Consider the following 25,887-nt stretch of genomic DNA (forward strand, 5'->3'; position numbering starts at 1 on the left):
AGAATGCGTTTAAAAGAAATGTTGAAAAGATATAGCTTACTGACCTTTTTCCTTTAGAATGTTAAATAAATAAAAAAATTTTAAATAGTTCAAGAAGTTTCAATATTTCCAAGTTTCTTCACTTAAAGCAAATATATGATTGTTTATAGAGGTTTTCTTTTATTAGTTTTGTGCTTACTTGTTTATTGCAATTTTTGCATTAAATACATTTCAAAGTAATGAAAGTGATTTTAAGATGGATGATTACATTTCACCGTTCAATGCTAGCAATACTTGCTGAGCAGAGAGGCATTAAAATTTTTTCGATTTGCTTTATTTATGAGTTTTTATCTGTAAAAGATTTAGAATATTTTTAATTACATTTTATTTTTTTATTTAAATACTTGTAATATTTTGTCAATAATTAATAAGAACTACCCTAAATATAACATTACTCAGTTAAAAAGATTATACCAGTTTTTTTACAACTTTAGTTTAAGTTTTCGATAGAAATATGTTATCTTTACATTGCTAAATTGTTTTAAAACATCTAATTTAAATAACTAATAGTAGAGGTAGAACAGAATTAGATTATTATATTATGCTCTGTTTTACTTGCTTACACTGTATTTTGGATAATTTTAAGTAAGAAAACCCAAAGTTCAATCTAAAAATTAAAATTCAACTTTTATTATTTTAAGTATTGTTTTTACACACTCCTTTGATGCTTAATTAATAATTAAAAGGGTGTTAATAATTTAGGGTGGGCCGAAAATTTTTTTTCCTGATTTTTGACTCGCTATACCGCAAAAAACTTGTCTTTAGGGTGCCTAAGGAAAATGCAAAAAAAAAAAAAAAAAAAAAAATTCTGCCTGGAGCAAGCGTATCGCACTTGAAAAATCGAAGAATTTTTCCCTTTTTTAAATTTTTTAACAAATGATATGAAATTGAATAAATTCTTTAACAAATATCTAGACAGAGGCATAGCAAAGGTTGGGCTTGTGGGGCAGTCACCCCTGGCGCTTCTCTAGGGGGGTGGGGGCGCCAAAAAGGGGTTTTGGGTTGAATTTGTTAATGCAAATCAGTCCAAATATTATTGAAAATAAGGTACTTTAGCATAATTTTAGGTGTATAATATGTTGGAAAACCGTTGTCAGATGTGGGCTCCACCCCAGACCTTGCTGGGGGAACTTACAGCGCTACCCCAGACCCTAGCTGGGAAGGGAAGGGGCTCTTAAGCCACCCCTCTCCCTAGCAGGACCTCCCTTTTAGCGATAAGGCCCCTTCAGGGCCTTATCGCTAAAAGTCTCCCCCACGACATTTTTTTTTGTTCGCATGTCTGTTTCAGGAGGAAGGCGCCAATTTTCAGCGTTGCCCTGGGCGCCAGAAAACCTAGCTACGACACTGTATCTAGAGACAATTTAAGTAGAAAAAAGTATTGGAATGGTAAATTAGAAATCTTTTTTTTTTTAATTGAAAAACCATCTTTTTGACTAAAACTTTTGAGAAAAAATATATTCTTTTACTATTTGCTAATTTCTGTTGGTAGTTTAAAATATGATTTGCTTGAAAAATTAGGCATGGAGGATCTGGAGTTATGTGTAGTTCTTATAATGTCATCTCTGGAATTGAAGCCAGCTACTTTTTGTGAAGCCTTTGTTACATTTTTTACGCATCGTTCTACTGCTTGTGTGTGACATGGAAACTTTTCAAAGTTCCACTCAGCCGCTGTTTCACCTGATTGGATCTTTGGCCAAATATCTTTATCTGAGACACTTCGCAGCAAAGGTGGCGGAAAAAGCGTGGTAGTGTTCCAGTCAATCATCTCTGCATAGTCAGTAGCAAGGAAATTAATTTTGGGTGGTTGAAAACTCCTGATAAATTTTCTTTAAGAAGCTAGGCTTCTTGCCTTTATAATTCTTCTATAACCCAGTTCCCCAATATAAACCCTTTTGTCTACGACCATTGTTAAAAGCAAGTTTTATGAATGTGCAAAAAAAGCGTTTCTCTCAATTACTGGGTCTATCACTTTTAGCAAGTCATTGGGCAGGAATCTTGACGACTTTATCATTTCAAATACATGTTCTGCTCCATTTGTAAAGTATTTTCTTTTTTTTATATGAAACCATCCAGGGACATATGATTTTAAAAGAAAAGAAACTAAGATTTTGTGCTCTTCTGTTGGGGTTTCAAGGCTCAAATACAATTGTAAAACTCTGTTTGCAGTTGTTAACCACCTTGAGTGTGAAATGGCTCCAGGTTCACGAACAGATAAATCTTCTGAAGAACTGCCTAATTTAGTAGCAGAACTTTTATCCAACAAAAACTGCTGATCTTTGCTTAAAATTTTGCGGTCATCTTCTGGAATTTACAATGGACACTGACAAATTTTACCACGGGTAATTTCTCACACTTATTAAGCTGTGCGCCAATCGGACCGCTAAATGATTTTGGGCCTGTCGTTTCTCCGTCTAAAATTTGAAAAAAATGCCGGAATGGCAATTCGTTGAAGTGTAAGAGACAAATCCCCACTGCAGTGGTCTGTTTACATATTTTTCAATTGTGGCAGTAACACCGAATTTCCATCCCGTGTTAGTAACAGTACCATTGCATCCAATTACGTCCAGTTCATGAAATGAAACTCCAGCTTCATTCAAATATGAAATAATGCTACTGGCAATGTTTTCAGCAGACCCAGAAGTTGGTGAAATATGAACAACGTACACGGAACCAGGTTCTTTTAAAATTGAGTAATGTTCCTCTTTTATGGTTCGTTGAAACCGTTTCAATTTCATTTTTTCAACCACTACAGTTTTGTCCTTCCTCCCATCAAAATATAGTCCTTGAAGTGGGTTATATTTCTCCTTGTTCTGCATTTGAAGTTGTAAACGGTTATCTACATTTGCTCTTCTAATTTTATTTTTGTCAACAACAAAACTGGGATCATAACTAGTTACGATACCAAAATCTTGCAAAACACTTGAGGCAATAGCTGCCGTTGCTCTGTCTGATAATCCATAGCAATCGCTTGTCAGAGCAGTATTTTTCATTGTAATGCGCATCTGCCATGATGGCTTAGTTAGATTATATTCTTCTAATTCTTCATCGATGACTTCTTTAATGGCTACGTAAGCATCACTATCGAACTCTTTTTGCTTTAGTGTTTTATCTCAATGGTTTGAGCATGAATGTTCCAATAATAGATTATTAGTAGGCAGAGTTCTTTTAAGTTCAGCACATTTCCTATCGTGTCTTTGTGTAATTTTTTTTGTTTCTTTTACGTCAATACTTCCGATTTTACTAGTACCATGCATTCTTTGGCAGTACACAAATTTTAGTTCAATGATGGGGATTTTTTTTTCTTTTTCACACATACAGATAATTGAAACAGAACACTCGCATAAACAAATTTCAGTGACCATTTTACATTTGCAGTCTAATGTTATTTTACACTTACACGCCGAGACATCAAACAATAGCAATGATTTTGTTTTAAAATCTTTAACTCTCTTTTTGAACTTTCCTTTTTCTTTATCACGCTTGAAGGATTTCATAAGATTGCGATAACTGTCATGGTATCCATTTATCAATTGCACAACTCTGTAAATTGTTACTGTGGGTATTGAAGATTTATCAAACAATGATTTAACTTGTTGTGCGACACAATTTGAAACATTAGAAAACTTAACTTGTTTGTTGTTCAATTTCAAAGCTAGTTTGTAATTTTCATTAAAACAACACTTGAGAACATCTTCATAAGTTGGAAGTTTATTTGCAGATAATTCTATTGGATGACCAAAAATCGGGCACTTAAATTCGCTACGAGTAATTTTTTTAAAAACAGCCATGACAGGTTGGTTAATATTTTAAAATAATCAAAACAAAATTATCCCAAAACAAGTTGTTGTGGCAAGAAAAACACCAATTTTGCAGCGCATTTTGGGAATACTCTAAAGTGCACTTTGTTACGAAAATGATAAAAAGCGAGTATTTATTTAAATATTAAAGTACGATGCGCTAGCTCCAGATGTAAAATATTTGTATTATTTTTTTTTGCATTTTCCTTAGATACCCTTGAAGCATGTTTTCCGCGGTATAGCGAATCAAAAATCAGAAAAAAAAAATTTTCGGCCCACCCTATTAATTATGTCTGATAATTTATGAAGTGAAATTATTAGACTTTCTCAAAATGTAAGAAACCATGTTAGACGAGCTGAGATAAATCGTCGTCGAAATGAAATGTCGTCGAGATGAGACTAAGCGAGCTTAGGGTGTCCCATTCCCGCAAAATTTTCGAATTTCCACTCCAACTTTTAAATTGAGGTTTAGACTAAGATAAAAATAATATTTACCATGTATTTTGAAAAAATATAAAAATTTAAGGGTCGCCCCACTTAAAAAAAGTTAAAAAAACCCTTTTTTACCGTCTTTTTTGAGTATTTTTGTTTAAATTGTTAACAAATATATTCCGTAACGACTTCAACTTTTCACACAATATAATTTACTATCTTATTTATACTGTATAAAAAATTCGACTTAAAAAAAAAAATTTAAGGGTCCCCCCGAATTAAATAGTAAAGTCGTTTTGTAATTTGGCAACATCAGAAAGTAATTTTTTACTGTAAAGGCTTAAATTTAGGACGATCTAAAAATCGTATTGAAATAAAAAAATTTGATTGTCTTTATTTGAACCAATAATTATTCTAAAACAATGGTTGCGTCTAAACTGGACGTTCAGCATAAGAAAAATTTCTTTTCGTGTTTTTTCTTCAGCATGGTAAATAATTCCATGTTGTTTGTTTTAAATTATTTTAACAAGTAAAATTTAATGTTTAATTAACATTATTTTCATTATTTTAATATTATTAAATAAAAAGATTTCGACATACCAATAGTAATCAGTAGTATAAATTTTTTTAATTTAAAAATTATTGTTTTAAATTTTTTATTTACTTTAAGCTTTTTGTTTTTACAATAAATTTAATATACGAATTAAGGTTAGGAAATATTTTCTAAAATAGAGTTCCAATGAAATTAGACTAGTTTTTGTAATTGCTAGGTTTATGTAATTGCTTTTTTTAATTTCAGTAAAGTAATTTGCGCCAGATTTTGTTAAACGGTATCCCAATTAGTAAGTAACTCAGTCACGAGCTTCTGCTGCTGCTAGTACTGTTTTCTTTCTGTGGTAACCACAAAAATGGATCTACGTTCTCGTAAACTACCGAACCCTAGTATAAAAGAGAAAAATCGTTCAGTAGAAAAACCGAGATCCACACGAAATTATCATCAAGATTATTTTATTGGATTTGGACTAAAGAAAAGTTTAAATGTCGGTGTAAAACTTCCCCTTAAAATTGCTTTGCTCCGAAGATACCTTTACTTTAGAGAAATCAACAAGGGAAGTAGTGAAATAACAGTGTCGGCAAAAAATATTTTTAAAGTAATTTTGATTGAATTGCAAGAACTTTGGAAAAGAGCTCACTTACCAGTTAAGCCAGATAACAAGTGCATCGAGTATTTCATTGCAGTTTTTAATGAATGGCAAAGTGTGCTGAAAAAAGGAAATAAGTGCCCCGAGAAGAAACGAACCCAGTTTTTGAAATCAATGAATCAACTCTGTGACATATCAGCCGCTGACACATTATATATTGCGTCTCTCTCGACATGCAACCTGGAAGGAGGACTGGGAGTTTTTACTGAACCAACGGAAATATCCACAGGTAATTTCATGCATTATTTCAACCATGTTACTGTACTGTGTTTAGTTAAGGTTATTGGTTATTTTTCATTTTACGTTAGTATTGTATTGTTTATCTCCAATTAGGTTGGTTCGATGATTGGTTGCGACGCAACTCATGCGCAGCGAGATAAGAACAAGTCGGATCGCAATAAACGTCTTGAAAACAGAGTCAATGATCACAGCAAAGCTAAGAGAAGAAAAACAACTCTAAGTAACGAAGAAATAGAAGAAATCATTGAGCAAAGTGAGAATGACTCAAACAGCTCAGAAGTTGAAGTTTACACTCCTTTCCACCAAAAACGGAAAACCAGATTGTCAACCGTTGCTATTCACATCGATCCTAAAACGCTAACAAAATCATTCACTGATGTCTCTGACCGATTAGGCCTGAGCGTTAGAGATCAAATGGCTGTTAAAGCAAAAGTCGTCAAAGTTTGCGGTGCTTCGTTACGTCATTTTCCAATCTCGCGATCATCAGTTCACCGTAACCGTATGGTAGAACAAGAAAAACATGGGGCCCAAATAAAGTAGAAATATCAGGAGAAGCGCCCTCTTCATCCATCAGGTCACTGGGATTCAAAACTTGTCATCGAACGATGCAAACTAAAAAATATTTGAAATCCCTGTAATTACTAACTCTACTGGTCATGTCCAGAAAGATGCCTTCATTAAGTGTTTTTCTTCATGGAACCTGCTAGATAATTTGATTGCCCTAGTTTTTGACACCACTTCTAGTAACACTGGATGGAAAAATGGATGTGCAGCACTGGTTGAGAAAGAAGTTGGTCATGCACTGTTGTGGACAGCTTGTCGCCATCATGTTTACGAACTGCATGTTCCTCACGTCAGGGACGCAGTTAATGGAAGTCATAACGGACCTATCGAGCCAATTTTGAAAATGCTTCAAGACATTTGGGATTCTATTTCTCCCGGACCTACAGATATAACAAAATTTGATTGGCCGGAAGAGAACCATCCTATTCATCGCCAGGCAACAATTGTTCTGAACTGGGCTAGTAGGTGCCTTGAGGAGAATATTTTTCCGAGGGCCGATTATCAAGAATTGATTGAACCGACAGTTCATTATCTTGGAGGTGACTTGCCAAAAGGTAAAATGTTTAACTTCAAAAAACCGGGTGCGCATCATCATGCAAGATTTATGCACAATGAGCTGTACATCTTGAAACTCGTAATGCTGGATCAACGGATTACATCGCTCGACCTGGATCAACGTCATAAATTGAAAAGAATGGCTAATTTTATTGCTCTGTTTCACGCAAAGGCTTTTTTACAAAGTCGCATCTCAGTTATTGCACCAAAAGTTGATCGTCAATACATCGCCGATATGCAGTGGTACCGTGATACAGACAAAATCACTTCTGATGCAGCTATTCAGTCTTGCAACAGGCACCTTTGGTATTTAACTGAAGAGTTAGTTATCTTCGCGATGTTTGATGATGAAATTTCGCCTATTGAAAGATCTGATATGGCATTGAAGTTGTATGACACCCAAAGAAGTGAAGAAATAAAGCCTGGAAAACCGTCTTTTCCGAAAGTCAACATACCTTCTTTTGCCTCTTTAATTGGTCCTCGTTCCTGGCTGCTATTTAATCTAATCAAGATGAATGCAAACCAGGTAGATTGGATGCAACAACCTGCCGAGCACTGGGTTAAGATGAAAGACTACAACTATGTAAAAAGTGTTGTTAAGTATTGTCAAGTTAAAAATGACTGCGCCGAGAGAGGTGTAAAACTTATACAAGACTTTAAAAATAAAGTAAAAGACCCCGCGCAGCTTCAACTGCTACTTCAAATAGTGGAGGGTCATCGCAAACGAGCTTCTCTTTAAGGACGAAAAGACAGTTTAATGAATATTTGATTTATCTTTAAACAATGCTAATTGTTATTTTTATTTTGTGTAATAGCTTACTGTCTTTGTAATAAATGTCTTTTCTTACAGATTTTGACTAATTTCAACAATGCTCTAGAAAAGCATCAACAACAGGTAAATTGGTTTGTAGTGTTAATCTTTAATGTTTTTACTTCTTTTATTATGTCTTAATTTTTTTTTTTTTTTTTGAATTAAGACACCTAACAATGCTTTTTCAGGTTATTGCCGATTAAACAGAGGGCCCATATCTCATAAGCACTTAACACTAGAAGCCCCAAAGTGGATTAATTGATCCAAACACGACTTTGATACTTTGCTAAAGCTCAAATTTTAATGATGATAAAATGATATTTTATGATTTTTATTATTTAGATATTATTTACTGAAAACGGAAAAACTACATAAAAAACACATTCTGAGATGCGGCTATAAATATTTATACCTAATAATCTTAAGCTGAATCAATTGATCTACCTTATAAAAAACGTGCATATACATAACAATTTTAGTCAAATATTTAAGGTTATTTGCAATGTTTGCATATATTTGACAAGCACTTTCCACAAACAGGTTTCTTACAATTTGCACATACTGTTGATGTCAGATTACGTTTGCAGTTTGTTTTTATATGACATCTTAAACGAGTTGATAGATGTGTATTATTGTTGGTAGCTATTGTGGTATTACGGTTGGCAGCAACTAGGGATTTTCGGTGAATATTATTTGCTTCTCTTAACTGTTCAGATAAAGTGTAAAGAAACTTTCGTCTCTTGGATCATTTTTAAAACTTTTTTTAAAATGATCCAAGCGTTTACACCGGTCAAGTCCAAAGTATTGAAGAAAACATCTGCGGCCAGCGTCGGCATCCAGGTTTTGTTGACATTTGTTGAAACATTGAATCTAATATATCAACTCCACATTTATTTGCATTGTAATAAAGTATTCCCTCTGGTTTCTTCTTCCCATCACTTTCCTTAGTCGCCCCTCTATGAAGTGTTGATAAAAAAATTACAGTTTTCTTCTTTGACTGGTAGACAATCAAGTTCAATGGTCCATTTATGTAGAAAGTTAAATCTTAAAGCGAAAGTGGATCAAATGCTGCAATTTCTTTTCTACTATGTTTAACTGTTCCAACAATTGACGTTTTCTTTTGCAAAAGTTTTGTTGCAAGATCAACACTTGTAAAAAAGTTATCTGTAGTAACATTATACCCGCGGCCTAAATAAGGTTCCTTTAGTGACATGACCACATGAGTACCCAAATTTTCTACACGGCTTTTATCTTTAACTAGATACGTTTTGATATTGAGACAATATTTAGTTTTTAGATCAGCTAAAATCCAGAATTTGATTCCAAACTTGTTCGGTTTATTTGGCATATACTGTGTAAAGCGACACCGAGCTTTAGTTAGGAACAACTGCTTATCAATTGTTAAAGATTTCTTAGATATATATAGCATTTTTTACTCTTTTCCACAAATCTTGTCAGCACCCATGACGTAAGCGCAAATTTATCAGCTCTCTACGTTCTGAACGTTTATCAAATCTAATATTTTTCATGATGTCTTCAAATCGAGAACGCGGCATAGTTTCTATAAAAGCTTTGTTGACATATTTTTCAGACAATAGGAATTTACCTGGAAAGTTTCTTATGTTCATGCATTCGCGAAGATATATTAGGCCTATGAAAGTATCAAGTTCAATGTCGCTTATATTCCATCTTTCATTTGATAAATTGGCAGATAAAACAGTACATTTTTTGATAAGGCGTGAAAACCCTTCATTCATAATTCATAATTAGTCTAAATGCATCAATAGGTGTCAAAATATTACGACAAAAAGAAGTTGTTCCGCTTTTGGCAGTAAACACATTCTGAGTTTGAAGTCTTCCAGTTACCTCAACTTTTGACACAATAGTTTATTTTACATAAATTTCTATGAGTTTTAACAGTTGAATCATTACTCCCACCGCATGAATTACTACGTCATCATTGCTACTACTTTTTGAATTGTAAATAAAAGTATTACTTTCGTCGTCATCAGAAAGGTTATCTTCAACAACATCTGCCTCGTCATTTATTTTTGTTGAATCTGATTCATCATCACTAGGGTGAATAAAAATGACCAATTGCTTTTACTTAGTAACTGGTCAGCTTTACCTGAATAAAAACTTTAGCAGTTTTACTGAAATTTTTATTCACCTGAAGCTAAGCAATTTACTCAGTAATTGTTCAGCTTTACGTGAATGAAAACTTGAGAAAAACTGATATTTTATTTACGTAAAGCTGACCAATTACTAAGTAAAAGCAGTTGCTCATTTTTATTCACCCGACCTACTGTCAATTTCCGAGAGTTTTTGTAATATGAACAAACACTGCTGCGCCGACACACGTTTCGGACGTTGATATGTAACTGATTGGTCAATTGAATGAGGATGTGCTGAGGTTTTTGATGATGATTAATATGTGCAGAGGTTTTTGATGATGAAGCACCATCAGAGTTTGCTGAACTTAAGCGTTTGGATATAGTGGTTTATCCTCCTCCGGCTAATTGCCATATAGAGGCCACATACCCGGGTCAGCGAAGACAAGTTCAGCTCACTATTGAGTATCATCACCCGCTTCGCTGACCAAGAGTAAGTGAATTTAGGAAAAACGAAGAAAGTTAGAGCGAAAGTCAGAAGAAGTCCAGTTAGAAAGATAGCATAGAGAAAGCGGACAGCTGTTGCATGAGATGTTAGAATGTGCAATATAAACTACACACAAAATTGGCTTTAGCAATTTAATGTGTATTTAAGTTGCTTAAATTGAAAAATTTTTAAGAATGAGTGAGAGTGAGGTTAATCTGCCAATTGGTTATAATTGATAATGCAAATTTAGTTAAATTTTTTTTGTAAATATTTACTTTTCTTTATATATTTTGTTTTATTATTATGTATAAATAAATTGAATTCCTGTGGTGTATTTTTTCTTTTTTTAATTCGATTACTTTTTTTAGATTAATCAGATTACGTGTTTGTTCAATATAGACAATTGAAAACTAATAAAAATTGTTATGTTATGTTAATTTGTTAATAAATGTGTAAATTAAAATACCTTCAAATTTATAAAGCTAATCGGCATTTGAAACTTCAATTTAAAACCGTCATTATTCGTATTTTATCTGTGTGAACGAAAGTTTATGCTTATATCTGACGTAAACTTCAAATTATGTAAATTTAAAAATTATATCAAATGTTACATATTTACTTTTACTTGAAAATTTTTATTGCAGCAATATTTGTTTAATTTTGATTTATATACATTTTTATAAAGCATTTGTATGTCGTTTTATAAAGTTTAATAAGTCTTTTGTTTATTAAACAGTGTTAAAAGATGGTATCGATGGTCAAGAGCACAACGGGAATACGTCCACAAACTATTGTTTTAAGAAATCTGAATTTGAAAGTTTGATAATCTATAAAAATTCAAGATATTTTTAAATTGTCACGATTTTTAACTCAGTGCATTCTTCAATTAATTATGTCTTGATTTGAACTATTTTATTTTCATTTCAATTCTTTTATTTCAATGAAATGCGCACAATAACTCAAAACCATAAAATGTTGGACGTATTACTTTTGTGCTCTTGACCATCGATATTATAGCATGCCAAAGTGGCTGAAATGGATGTTAAATCCGTGGGTTTAAATCCTTTCGTTTTCAAACATAATTTTTTTTTAAAACTTTTCCTATTTTTAAGAATACAAAGTAAAACATTTTTAAAGGTCTATATATGTTATGTTCGTAACACATATAAAGATATAAAATACTACAACAAACGAAAGAGCTCTCTCTTTCGTTTGTTATAGTATTTAATATCTTTATATGTGTTATGCACATAACATTAGAATTTATCAAAAAAAATTATTAAATTTATTAAATTTAATTCTTTAGAGAATTTTATTTTTCACTTTTTTAGTTTTTTCTGGTCTAAATCAATTTTATCTTGTGTAATTATTATTTTTTGTTTCTATTCATGAAATATTAATTTATGCTTCCTTTCAAATATTCAAATAGCTTCTTAGTTATATTTATTATTATTATTTTTTTACAATAAATCATAATGATCTTTTAAGATGGTTTTTTATTAATAAATGCAAAAATAATTATTCACACAACAGCATCATTATTATTCACAGAACATTTAATGCTTGGACATTAATCTGAACTATTTTTTTATAAATATATAAAAACTTTGTTTTCTATTATTTACTTAATTAAGAGTAGTAAATCAGTTGAACAACAGTAAAAGAAAGTATTTTAGAAAGAACAAATTTAGTTAAATCTAGTTAAAAAATTTAATTTTTTTAAAATTTTTTAACTAAATTTTATTTTTCTGATGCATTTGTTGATGAAATAAATGGTAAGGTGATATCCAACGGAGTTGAAACATCAATGTCCAAAATGGAATCCAATAAAGAAAATGTAAATCATAATGTCACTTTTTTATCAAGTAAACCTAATATTTTAATAAAAAGAATGAAGTTGAATGTTCACAGTATTGAAAATTGGGACCCAAATTTATCTAGTGAATCTGTGGAATTAATAAATATCAAGGTAAAAATCTACTATATCGGTTTTTAATCAATTATACTTAGAGATTTTAATAATTTTCTTTTACTTTAACAGGAACAACTTCAAAAAACTAATTAGTGTCTTTCCTACAATGGATCATAGAGAAGCTGACAAAGTCATCAATGGTTTATTGTTGTTAGGCCTTAAGGTGATTTAAAATATTTGAAAGAGCAAGACCTAATAACATTGCTTCCTCCAATTAAGTCTAGACGTTTTTTGTCTGTTTGTCGACATTGTTCCATCTTCAACAAACCTATAGAATTCTGCCATGGAATACAAATGATGTTAAAAAATGTATGTCTGATATTTATTTGCTACAGCGTCGAACAATAAATGCAGTCATTCCTTTTGCATTCAAAATGAATGACTGCATTTCTTCTGAAAGTATTGATTCAATGGCCATTTTTAGTTCAAATAGAATATCTTCTGGACCATTTTGCCACTCTGATGAATTTTCCATAAATGGAAAGGTTATATAGTACAATCAGCACCAAGTCAAGACTTATTTACTAATTTCTTTCAAATCAATGTAGTAAAGATTTAGTAATCCAATATTTGTTGTCAAAGACAATTTTTTACTAAGACTAACATTGAGATTTATAACTAGAAATAACAATATAAAAAGAATAACAATAAGAGGATGTTTACTTTATTAATTGGTTCACAGGAACTTGGTTTGATTCAGAAGATTTTTATGTTTTGTTGGAAAAGAAAGTGGAAAGAAAGCTATACCTTTACTGATGCTTTGCAAGCTGTTGGGGCATTGTTTGCTGTTCATTATGTAATGAACATGCAATATCATCCGTATGTTTTTGCTACATTAGAGTTTAATCAAAGGTAAGATTATTTCAAAATAATATTATTGACTTATTAGTATAAGTTTGATTCAATATTTTGACTCAAATAATTAGAATTAGAGGAAAATGCTTGGCATAGAATCAAATTAAAGTACTTTTTGTATCATAGATACATGGTCGACTACAATCCTGAAAAAGTGAAATGAAATGCCAAAGGAAAGAAAAAAAGAACACTTATTTGCCCTCGCATTGTCACGTCAAATTCGAGAATTAAATAGTTTCGGTTTGACCCCCATTTGACTAAAAAATTTTTTAAATTAGTACTTTTGTATTACTTTTTTTAGTTGTTTAAAAAAAAATTCTTTTGTAATGTTTGTTGTTGTTGTGGCTGGTTGTTGTTGTTGTTGTTGTGGCTGCTTGTTGTTGTTGTTGTTGTTGTTGTTGTTGTTGTTGTTGTTGTTGTTGTTGTTGTTGTACTTTTATTTTGAGATATTTAGATATTTGATATTATTTAGCAAAAACTAGATAATGAAAACTATGTGTTTACAGAAAATCAATTCTTGTCCAAGTAAAATATGTTGCATAAATATTTATACGTATTTATGCATAAATAAATATATATATATATATATATATATATAAATATACATATTTATGCATATATATATATGTGCATACACACACACACACACACACACACACACACACACACACACACACACACACACACACACACACATATATATATATATATTGATGTATTATCAACTCCAGGGATATTAAATAAATTATTTTTAATTATTTTGTGTTTAGCAAAAATAATAGTAATAAAGAGAGTAATTTTGTGACAATTTTTAGCTTAAGCAAAAAAAGCTTAATTTTTAAACATCCTTAGAATGATGAAATTATTTCATAAATTTAGTTTATTTTAGCGATGGTTAAAGACCAGATGGGTAAAAGTTATTAATTTTCTATTATGAATTATTAATTTTTTATTATATTATAATATATAACAATGGTATATAAAATTTGTAACATAACTTAGTATAAAAAATTTTAAATTTGATTTTTTAAATGGTTTTATAATAAATCAAAATAAATTTTTATTAAAGATAAAAAAAGAACATTTAGATTGTCAAAATGTTTATTAGAATGAATAATTGTTATGAGTTAAAATAGAGTTTTAGACTTTTTCTTAATTTATCTGCTGCTCAAAATATTATTCTATTATTTGGTAGGTAACTTTAGTAATTGATTATTAGAATTTGATTTTAAAGAAGTTCTAAAGATCTTTATTTACTTGATAATGTAAAAAAAAGTAATTTTCTAATTTTAATTAAATCTAATTTAGTACCGTCACCAACAATGGCAAAAAATTGGCCTTCGGTTAATCAGTCATATAGAGTAACAACTTGAAGATAACCAATCGTTGCACACAATGAGTTTTTTTTTATATTATTACTTTATTAAATATTAAAATGTTTCCTTACTCAAAAACTTATGTATTTTTATTTTTAGTTGATTCGAAATGAATAAGAAAGGAAATACTTTATTTTTTTGTATTTGGGTTGATTTATTTATATTTTACGAAACCATTATATATATTAGATAAAAATAAATTTTTATGTATATCTATAATGTAAATGTATATAGGATTATGTAATATAATTATATTATTATGTGCTTTATTAAAATTTTAATTTTTTTTTTTTTGAAGTTGTTTATTCACAAATTGTTTATTTATTGATGTATTTGTTGTTAAATTGAAATGTAAATCACGGAAAATTTAATATTTTTATGTAAATCAAAGATAATTTGTTTTAGATAATATTTTCGATAGCATACAATCTATTTTATATTTAAAATGTTCACTTTTTAAATTTTCATATGAGCAACATTCCTTTCATTTACGAAAGCTATACGGCAGCTGAGTTGCCATAACCTTTCTGTTTTTTAACGGGGAAAACAACATTTTTTCCGTAAAATAACGGGAAGCTTATTATTTTTATTATTGTTGCTTTTTATGTTAGTTGCTATTTTTATTATTGTTGCTTTTTATGTTAGTTGCTATTATCAAGTTATTATATTTTTGTCTCAATATTTAAAAATATGTTTTTGTTTTCTTTTTTATTTTCTATTGTCATTCTGATTGTCAAACGTTGTGTTATCTCATTCGTTCGTTATCTCTTAAGTCAGTTAATTCACTTTTTCTCCTTTTTGTTATATTTGTCTTGCTTTATTAAATATTATTGTTCTTATTTTCGTTTTGCTATATTTTCTTTTGGTCGCTATCTATATTACTAGTTTTTGCTTTATTTCTTTATTTTATTAAGGTCGAATGACTAGATTTTAACTGCGCGAGTGGCGCCGATCCTAATTTTGTAAAATAATAAATAAGTTTGTAATTTTTTCAATTTTATGGTTTAATCAATGAATTAAAAAAAATGTTCAAATGTATTTGTTTTGCTGTAATAACTTAAATCATAACTACTTCCTTTACGGAAGTAATTATAAATTAAAAAAACTACTTCATATTGAACTTTAACAAAAAGTAGTATAATCTATTAACTAAACAATCACTTATAGAGACATACATCATGTTTATCACAAGTTATAAAAAATCTTATTACAAATCTAAGCAAAAAACGTTGGTATGCATGAGCTGCGCAAATATTTTAAAGTTACGACAAGGTTAAGGTAGCTTCTACTAAACGTAACTTTTCTTGCTTAAATCAGGCTGAGCATTTTCTGAAGATGTTTTGTGAATACCATAATTTGAGAGTTGAACTTACAAAAAATAAATCCTAAATTTTGTATTAAGCTGCTGCGCAAGTTTTGTGAATACAAAATAAGTAAACTTAAAACTTACGCCAAACTTGCACTAAACTTACGCTTAAAAATGTTTTGTGAAAATACCCGAGTATTTAAAGAATAGCGTATCGTTAACAACAATACCGTTAACTAAAGAATACCGTTAAACAGCAATATTTAAAAACTCAAATTTCAAATATAAAACACTTTTCGTATAAATATTATTAGGAGTATCCCGGATAATATTTTTTCATTAACCGACCGGATATTGAATACCCGGATATTTAAAAAATATCTGGCCGGATATCCGGATAACGTAATTAAAATCCTAAAGTATATATTTTATAATGACAAAATATTATCGTGATAAACCTTCAAAATGGCGAACTTTGTTTGAAAACATTTCAAAATTAATGATAGCTGTGGTTTAAGAGCAGTATGCATTCCATTTGGAAATCAGATAAGCAGGGGATGTAATAAATCTTGTCAGAGGTCCTTTTGCACAACTCCGCAGCATAATCACGCAAAAAAATATTTATTGTAATTTGTATGAATTGGAAAAAAAAATTAATACTGAATCTTTTTGAGCTGCACAAAGAAGTTCAAAATGTATTAAAACCTGATTAAGTCTCCTTTTTAAAAGCTGCTCATGGAGAGGATGTTTTCTTTAATCACTGGATTATAGAAAAAATAATGACTAAAGTTTTAAATTATTGGAAATATGAAGAGAAGTTTCCACTGCTAAAAGAGCTAGCACTTAATTTTCTAGCACCACCTGCATCCTCTGTATTTTCGGAAGATTGTTTTCATTATTTATGAGGACAAGCAATCAAGGCCTAAAATGCTAGTTTCTCTACGTTGAGGTAAAAGAAATATAAATGAGAATCTTCTGTTCATTATTCACATTAAAAATGGCCACTCTACGTTGAGGTAAAAGAAATATAAATGAGTGATAAACTGATGTATTTATTGCGAATATATATTTTTTTCGTAGTATTTTAATAATATTAGGGGAGTGACCTAAAACAGGCCCCTTTTTAAAAAAAGATTACAAAAAAATTTAGATAGAGATTACAACCAAAAATTACATAAAAATTTTCAGGAAATTTAATCTATGTTCTGCAATTTAACATCAGAAAATTAAAGGTGTAACTATGCCTTATGTTAAGAAACAACCGTTGAACAAAGAAATGCTAGGAGCCCCTTTTTCGTGGAAGTAGCCTAAAATAGCCCCCTTTATTATTAATCAAAAATTGACTATAACTGATTTGTTGATGATACAGAATCTTCTGTTCATTATTCACATTAAAAATGGACACTTACTTTTATATATATTCTTAGGTTGATAAAATTTTAAAAGTAGTACTTTTATATATATTATTTTTTCCAAAAATTAACAATAAGAAAAATTAACAATAAAAAAAAAGTAATAATAAGAAAAATTAACAATAAGAAAAATTAACAATAAAAAAAAAGTAACAATAAGAAAAATTAACAATAAAAAAAAAGTAACAATAAGAAAAATTAACAATAAGAAAAATTAACAATAAAAAAAAAGTAACAATAAGAAAAATTAACAATAAGAAAAATTAACAATAAAAAAAAAGTAACAATAAAAAAAAATAACAAAAAGAAAAATTAACAATAAGAAAAATTAACAATAAGAAAAATTAACAATAAGAAAAATGAACAATAAAAAAAATTAACAATAAGAAAAATTAACAATAAAAAAAAAGTAACAATAAGAAAAATTAACAATAAGAAAAATTAACAATAAGAAAAATTAACAATAAGAAAAAAGTAACAATAAGAAAAATTAACAATAAAAAAAAAGTAACAATAAGAAAAATTAACAATAAGAAAAATTAACAATAAAAAAAAAGTAACAATAAGAAAAATTAACAATAAGAAAAATTAACAATAAAAAAAAAGTAACAATAAGAAAAATTAACAATAAGAAAAATTAACAATAAGAAAAATTAACAATAAGAAAAATTAACAATAAGAAAAATGAACAATAAAAAAAATTAACAATAAGAAAAATTAACAATAAAAAAAAAGTAACAATAAGAAAAATTAACAATAAGAAAAATTAACAATAAGAAAAATTAACAATAAGAAAAATTAACAATAAGAAAAATTAACAATAAGAAAAATGAACAATAAAAAAAATTAACAATAAGAAAAATTAACAATAAAAAAAATTAACAATAAGAAAAATTAACAATAAGAAAAATTAACAATAAGAAAAATTAACAATAAAAAAAATTAACAATAAGAAAAATTAACAATAAGAAAAATTAACAATAAAAAAAATTAACAATAAAAAAAATTAACAATAAGAAAAATTAACAATAAGAAAAATTAACAATAAAAAAAATTAACAATAAGAAAAATTAACAATAAGAAAAATTAACAATAAGAAAAATTAACAATAAGAAAAAATAACAATAAGAAAAATTAACAATAAGAAAAACTATTTTTTGGATGGTTTACTCAAATGTTTATGGTCAGCTGAACAATATTCTAAAGTCAAATTTGTAATAATTAATGTCCAAGCAAGAGATTTGATAGGGGCTTATCTCACCTTTGGGGCCCGTTGTGGACCACTTTCCCTTAATAATAACAATACTAAAAAGAAACCATTACCATTAGGTTATTTAAAAATATAACATTTCTAGGTTTCTTTCAAATTTCAAATGATGTTAACATGAAATATCCTGTATATAAAAAACCAGATAAGGTTATGTAGTAATGGCCAAATAACGGATACCGAATAATAATACTATCCGACCCGGATATCCGGTCTGATAGTTTATCCGGGACACCCCTGAATATTATATATAACCTAATAATTTCAATATCACATTAAGGAATCACACAATACAGATCAAAATAAAGATCAAGCTTAAAAGAACTCGAATATACTATCAAATAAGAAAATAACTTTTTCAAATTTATTTTTAAATAAAAGAAAATTCCAACTTTGAAAAAACTCAAATTTTTTTAAAACTATTAGGTTCCAAAGAAAAGCTCCGTGATATGACATAAGAGATCTTCCAAAACTTGTATGCAAATAATGTTTATGAACAAGGTTGTAATTTCAGATTTGTTTTGGTCATATTTGTTTTTTGATTTCATTGCATATAAATTTGGAAAGGATTTAGGCATAAAGTTTACTTTACATTTTACATAAAGCAAAAAACATTAAAAATATTTAGTTGATATATATTAGGAACATTCATTTCCAATAAAAGAGGTCTTGTACGAGTTTAACGGTCTTCAAAGTTTATTAATTGTGGATGATGCTTCTGTTGCCGATATAGAGGATCGAATTTTATTTTTTTTAATACTACCTCATGCAATATTTGCATAGTTTACATTGCATTGAATAAGCGAGTAAAAAAAGTTGAATTAATGCATGTCTATTTATAAAATTTCTTACTTTAAACAATACTTCAATATTTTTTAAAACTTTGTGGCATAAAGTATTGGTACGATTTTTCCTTTTAAGATTTTCACGAATAAAAACACCAAGAAAATGTAGAGGAGAACGGGGTGAGATGGGACTTGGCAATATTTCAGTGAGAAATTTAATAAAGCAAAAGTTTTTTATATATGTTATAAGTTTGCAATAGCTTCTTCATATTATTGTGCTTTTTAAGTTTCAGAAGTATTTTTTTTTCGGATTATTTGCGAATATGTAAAAATCTAACAATTTTCCTGGATTTTGAAGACATCATTAATATTAAATATTTATGTGTTGTTTGCATATATTTTTACGTTTATGGTTTTTAATTATTCATTATTGTTTTATTTAACTACTGAAGAAATATGATTAGCATATGGCTACGAGAACTATATAAAATAAAGGTTTTCTCACATCTACTAGTGATGGGGTGACTTGGGACAGGAAAATTGGGGTGAAATGTTACACTGTTCAATTTTATCATTTTTTTAATTTACTGTGCTTTAACTTTTATAATCGATTTTTCTGTAAAAAAGCAAGTGAACATAAAATTATGTTTATGTTTATGATAAGGTTTCAATGTTAACTTTATAGTAAAGTGTTTTTATCAAAATAATAATAATTATATTGGATTTTATTGTTACTTTGTCCTGAAGACATCTTTCACTGTAAGTTCAGTTTAAATAAAGTTCTTCACTATTAGCCTTATTAAATTTAATCACATTATAACTTTTATAGGTTGTGATACTATTTTATTTTCATTAAAATAAATTTAAAATTTATAGCCTAATCTGGGTTTTGGTTAATGCAATTAAAAAGAGCATAGCTTTTTTTAATAATGGAGTGAAAGAAAGTACAAACGAGCGACAAGTCGGTTAAAGCTTGATGCTCACACAATAAAAGCTGCTGTGATGGGTGTCGAATCTGGCAGTTTATCACTACGAGTAGCTGCACAAGAGTATACAATTTCAAAATCAAATTTACAGCGGAAAATAAAGGTTGATAAAGAAACTTCTTACAGTAACTTACACTTTGATGAACAACATAAATATATTTTTAATAAGACACAATAAGATGAACTTTCAATATATCTTCGTCAAGCATCTAATATGCATTATGGGCTTGATGCTAGAGAAACAAAGTAACTTGCATTTCAATATGCAATTAAAAATGACATTAAAATACCATGAAACTGGAAAAAGAATGAAACAGCTAGAACTGAATGGTTTTATTTATTCTTAATCGTACAAAATTATCTATTCGTACGCCAGGAGCTACCAGCCTCTGTTGAACAACTAGTTTCTATCGCACAAATGTAGATATTTTCTTCAAAAACCTTGACAGTGTGCAGAAGCGCTATAACTTTTCTGCTGATTGCATTTACAATATTGATGAAACAGGTCTGACAACTGTTCATAAGCCAGTGAAAGTGATTGCTGGTAAAGGAGTAAAGCAAGTAGGACAGGTAACTTCTGTTGAAAGGGGAACCCTAGTTACAATGGTGGGATGTATTAATGCCCTTGGAAATTTTATTCCACAATTTTTGATATTTCCTCGTGTCCACTTTCGTTGCCATATGCTCAAAGGTGCACCAACAGGTACAAAAGGTGATGCTAATCCTAGTGGATGGATAAATACAGAAATTTTTTTGAAATGGTTTGATCATTTTGTGGAGTATAGACATCCTAGCAAGGATTATCCATTACTTTTAATAATGGACTACCACAAAACTCATATATCGATTGAACTGATGGATAAAGCTAAGGAAAGCAATGTTGTGCTCTTGACATTGCCACCCCATTGCAGCCATAAACTCCAACCACTTGACAGATCAGTATTTAGGCCATTAAAGAAATTTTACAATTCAGCATGTGATTCATGGTTAAAGACACATCCAAATACTCCTATGACGATATATGACATTTCTGAAAATTTAGGAATAGCTTATACGAGAGCCTTTACTTCCCAAAACATTCAAAATGGTTTTAAAGCAGCTGGCATTTTCCTGTACGATCCATATGTTTTCAGTGATGTCGACTTTTTATGTTCTTATGTATCTGATCGACCAATTCCTGCAAATGACAATTCCGACAAACAAACAATCCCCACATCACTGTGTATTGTATCTGAAGTTATTAATGAAAAGAAACAGCAAATCAGCCCTTCTGCCTACCATTGGACAGCAAAAGATATAAGGCTATTTCCAAAAGCGGGTGAAAGGGTGGCAGAGAGAAAAAGTGCAAAAAGAAAATGTTATAGGTCTCTGGTATTGACTGACACACCAACAAGAAATAAACTAGTTGAAAGTTTATTAGAATGTAAAAGAAAAAAAGAAGATAAAGATAAGAAAAAGAAAAAAAGTTACCCCATCAGGCAATTTAAACATCAAGCAACCTGTTGAACAAAGTTACAAATGCATTTAAAATGGTATTTTAATTTTTTTAAACATAAATAAATTTCGTATATTGTTATGTTTTATAAGGAGTAGAATAAACAATAAAATAATGCTTAAAATTATTTGTTTCTATTTTTGTCCCATTTCACCATTACACCCTAAGATGGGGTGACATAAGACAAACAGTGTCACTTAAAAAACCAAGCCCTTGAACTTAATTTGATGGTTAAATAATGGGTTTTGCAATAATTTTAACATGACAATTCATATAAATTATCATATAAATTAGACTATAGTTTTAAACCGATTAGTATGGTTTTTGTGGAAAATTTAAAGCGCAGCAGGCAAGCAAATTTTTTTGTCCCATCTCACCCTGTTCTCCCCTATAACTTTTGATTGCTTTATTATTATTACATAAGACAGCCTAATTTTTGAATCACCAATACATTTGGCTGGGATGCTTCCAACGAAATAAATATTATTAAACGCTGTAAGTAGTAAGGACATTTTTTCACATTTTGTTTGTGTCACAATCACCATTTATTTGTGAAAAGCAGCGCGTGATGTATTCAGATGCTTTTATTTCAACTTCTTATGGTCATGATTTGTTTCAAAACTCTTTTATATCAAAAGAACTATAAGGATAATCTGGAAATAAAAGCATATTTTATTTCAATGTAAACTACTGTTTCAAAATTCACAATAGTGAATTTAAGTTTGTTTCGGAGAGTTAAATATGAAACAATAAGCCATAACATTTTTTTTATTTTGCATTCAATTTTAGAGTTTAAAATTAACATTTTAATTTAATCGTCTTACATAGTTAAACACTAGGAGACTTAGTTTAAAAGTATCCTATTTCGTCACCTTCTTAAGTAGGCAATGCAAGGTTAGCTCAGTGTGATGGTAACATAGTAACAATTCCTGATAGTTGAAATTGATCAATTTTTTAGTCTAACTTTTGTCAAACGTTTTTATTGTTTTCATAAATTTTTTTCTGCTTCAAAGTCTAAAGCTGATCAATCCTGGCCATTAACAAAAATATTCCCATGTCGTCTTAAAAAGTCTCTTATCAGTGGTGTCACTACAGGGGTGCAAAGGTGCAAGCCGCACTGGGTAAAACCAACACAACCTGGCACAGAAGGGTAGCACCAGAATGAATGAAATATTATCATGACAGAACAGTTCATGTTTGAGTTAATTTATTTTTGCATTTGGCCTAACCAATATATTTCAGGTTTTAAATTTTAGATATTTTCTAATAACAAATCTGCTTATTCTTCATTTTTTACTACTTTCTTCATTTCACAAAAAATCTTTCCTTATGATTAAAAGATTATTCCATGTCGTTGGTCCTGCTAGTGAAAGTCTTGAGGAATGACACCAAAAATTTACCGTACTGGGTTACATCAACCACAGTAACGCCACTGCTCCGTAAATATTGAAAATCACTAATCAAAAAACTTGACAGAAATTTTTAGTCCTAAAATGAAAAATCTGTTAACACCAGAAAAGCTATTAAGCAATAAAAAAAAGTCTGCAATTTTTCAATGTGTTTTTATTGTATTAATGAGAAAATGATATTAAAGAAAACTGTTTTAAAAAAATTTTCTAAATAGTAAGCGTAACAAAATAGTATAATGATTTCCACTTATTTTAATGTCTCTAGTTATGGAATCTTATTAAAACTTACTAAATCAAAATGAAAGTTATAAATGGTGGTTACTGATTTACTGATAACTTTTTTTATGCAAGGAAGCGCTGTTTGTGATCACTTTGTCTTTGAACTGCTAATCCTTTACAATAAGTGAAGTTTTTGACTTTTTTAATTTAAAGTTAAAATAGTGAGTAAAAACAAATTGTGTACTAGTAAAGTAGGTGTAAAATTTTCTAAACTTGCATTAGCTAAAAAATCTAAAAATAAAAACACTGCCTTCCCAGAAATTTTATCAATGTATAACTAAAGCCTTTTATCAAGGTATATATAAAGCTTGTTGACACATTCTGAAAACATTCTGAAAACATTCTGAAAACCTTAATCACTGGAAATATAAATAGTTTTTGAACAACAAAAATAAGAAATATTGTGGATAGGGATATAAATATATTTATAAATGATATATAACTGATTAATATACTGATGATATATAGCATGATGTGTACCTGATTTCTCGCTTATTTTAATTTAAAAATGTTATACAATTTTAATTTTTAAAGAGTAAAAACTTTTAATTTTTCAAAACTTATTTTCTTACCTTAAATTTGCATCCAATATTCAAATATTGACACGGAATAATTGTATTATTGCAACTATCAGTAATATGGGAAGACATCTATGAAAAGTTTCAAAGATAAAGTTTTACCCAAGTGAGTTTAATGTTTCAGTAAACACACGACGTTTAAAAGACATATTAAAGACGTGTTAAAGATGTCTAGCGTAAAGTAGACGTTGTTTTGGCGTTTTTAACGTTTCAAATGTTTACTTGGGTAAAAAAGAATACTTTTAATATTAAACAGCTATTTAAATTTTAAATCAAACCTCTTTACGCAAAATTTTCCTACCACATTGATTTACACAACCAAGAGGTAAACGTTCGCATTTTTCGTTATGAATCTAAATGTAAATTTACGAGAAAATTTAATTTTTACTTTAGTTTTATTAAATTTAACATTTCTTTTAGCTCATTCATCAATAAACATTATCATCATCATTTCCATTATCATAATCTTAAGGGCCTACCCGAGGAGACGCGTTGGGGAGTGTCTAACCCCCCAACAAAAATTACATTCAAAAATAAGTAGGTAAATTTGGACACTGGAGTCGGCAAATAATAGCCAACGAGAACCTTTTTTATGTTAACATCTTGGTTAGCAAAATGTTTTTTTTAGGCCTTAAATGGCAAAAAACAAACCTGTCAACCATCCACATTGCGAATGTTGACTGTTTTCTCCGATGCAAGTACAACGTTGATCCGATGTTAGTTTTATTATATTTATATTAATGAAAACCTTAGTAACGACTAACGATTAAAAATAGTTAGGAAAATTACATTGGTCCAACGTTTGTAAAAATATCGGAAAAGTTAGTTGTTTTTCCAATCTAAACCCAACGTTGATATAATCTATAGGGATCAAGGTTGATCAAATGTGTATAAACCCATATTGACCCAATGTATATAGATTAACATTGATCCAATGTCTATAACTCAACGTTTATCCAATGTGTATGGATTAACGTTGGATTATATGCATTTGATCAACGTTGGGTTATATACAGTGGATCGACGTTGTGTTTTCATCGAGAAAAAGCAGATATACAAATATATATTCGTATAATTTTTAAGAATTATTTTTCATCGAAATATTTCAGTTAATTATAGAAATATAATTTGCTATTATATTTTTCCTTTTCTAATATAACAAATTATCAAGCCACAATCAAAACAGACATAAATTTGTGTTGATTCAGATGCAATTATTATAGATCTATATCATTATGTCTTTGAGTGTAAAAGTTAAAGTTGACGGAAAAAAACACATACTGAAACTTTTTAGTCCCTGTGTTACTGGTCACGCGAGTATCTGTGTCGATATAAATCAAGTGGAAGGTCGTGAGTATTTGTTCGGAAGTCGTTTATACAATGGCGTCGTATGCGAAGGTTTCCGCTTCAGTTCATCCCGTCAGCGAACGAATTATCGAATTTAAAACTTATATGGATCCAAGACAATCTGGTGTTTATCGTTATGTTAATGATCGTGCCAAGGAAATTAATGACAAAATTCTAGAGAAGGTTGGACGAAACAAAATGGATAGCCTTACTTATCATCGTGATGGCAGATGGATTGCCGTTTTTAAGTCTGTAAAAGATGCCGAGGCAATGTCGCGTAACGAGATTACAGTTTCGGAATGTAAAATGCCAGTCTTCTTTAGAAAACGCGATGAATATGGTTTCTTAATAACTATTAAATGTGACCCAGTTATAGAAGACGAACAGCTTGTAGAAAAACTCCAACCGTACATCGAAAAGGTTTTATCGATTAAGCACTCAACATACGATTTTGATAACTCTATTAAAGATGGTCGTCGCCTGTTTAGAGTACAGCTCAAAGTTCTAGCGAGGGACATTCCGCACCATGTTGAAATAAATGGTGCTAGAATTTTGTTGAACTTTGCGGGAAAGGAGTTTTTA

At 29.5% G+C, this 25,887-nt stretch overlaps 1 protein-coding gene across 1 annotated transcript in view; it reads right to left on the minus strand.

Annotated features, from left to right (window-relative positions):
* The window catches only part of LOC136083112 (uncharacterized), a 36,865-nt gene extending 12,590 nt beyond the window's left edge, over window positions 1-24,275 (minus strand). The window contains exons 1-2 of the mRNA XM_065802521.1: window positions 24,237-24,275; window positions 23,953-24,030 (exon numbers count right to left, since the gene is read on the minus strand). Of these exons, the coding sequence (XP_065658593.1) occupies window positions 23,953-24,030 (78 nt within the window). The 5' untranslated portion in view covers window positions 24,237-24,275. The remainder of the gene's footprint in view (window positions 1-23,952; window positions 24,031-24,236) is intronic.
* Between the last annotated feature and the right edge of the window lie 1,612 nt (window positions 24,276-25,887).

This window comes from Hydra vulgaris, chromosome 08 (assembly GCF_038396675.1).
Source record: "Hydra vulgaris chromosome 08, alternate assembly HydraT2T_AEP".
NCBI classification, from domain to species: domain Eukaryota; kingdom Metazoa; phylum Cnidaria; class Hydrozoa; order Anthoathecata; family Hydridae; genus Hydra; species Hydra vulgaris.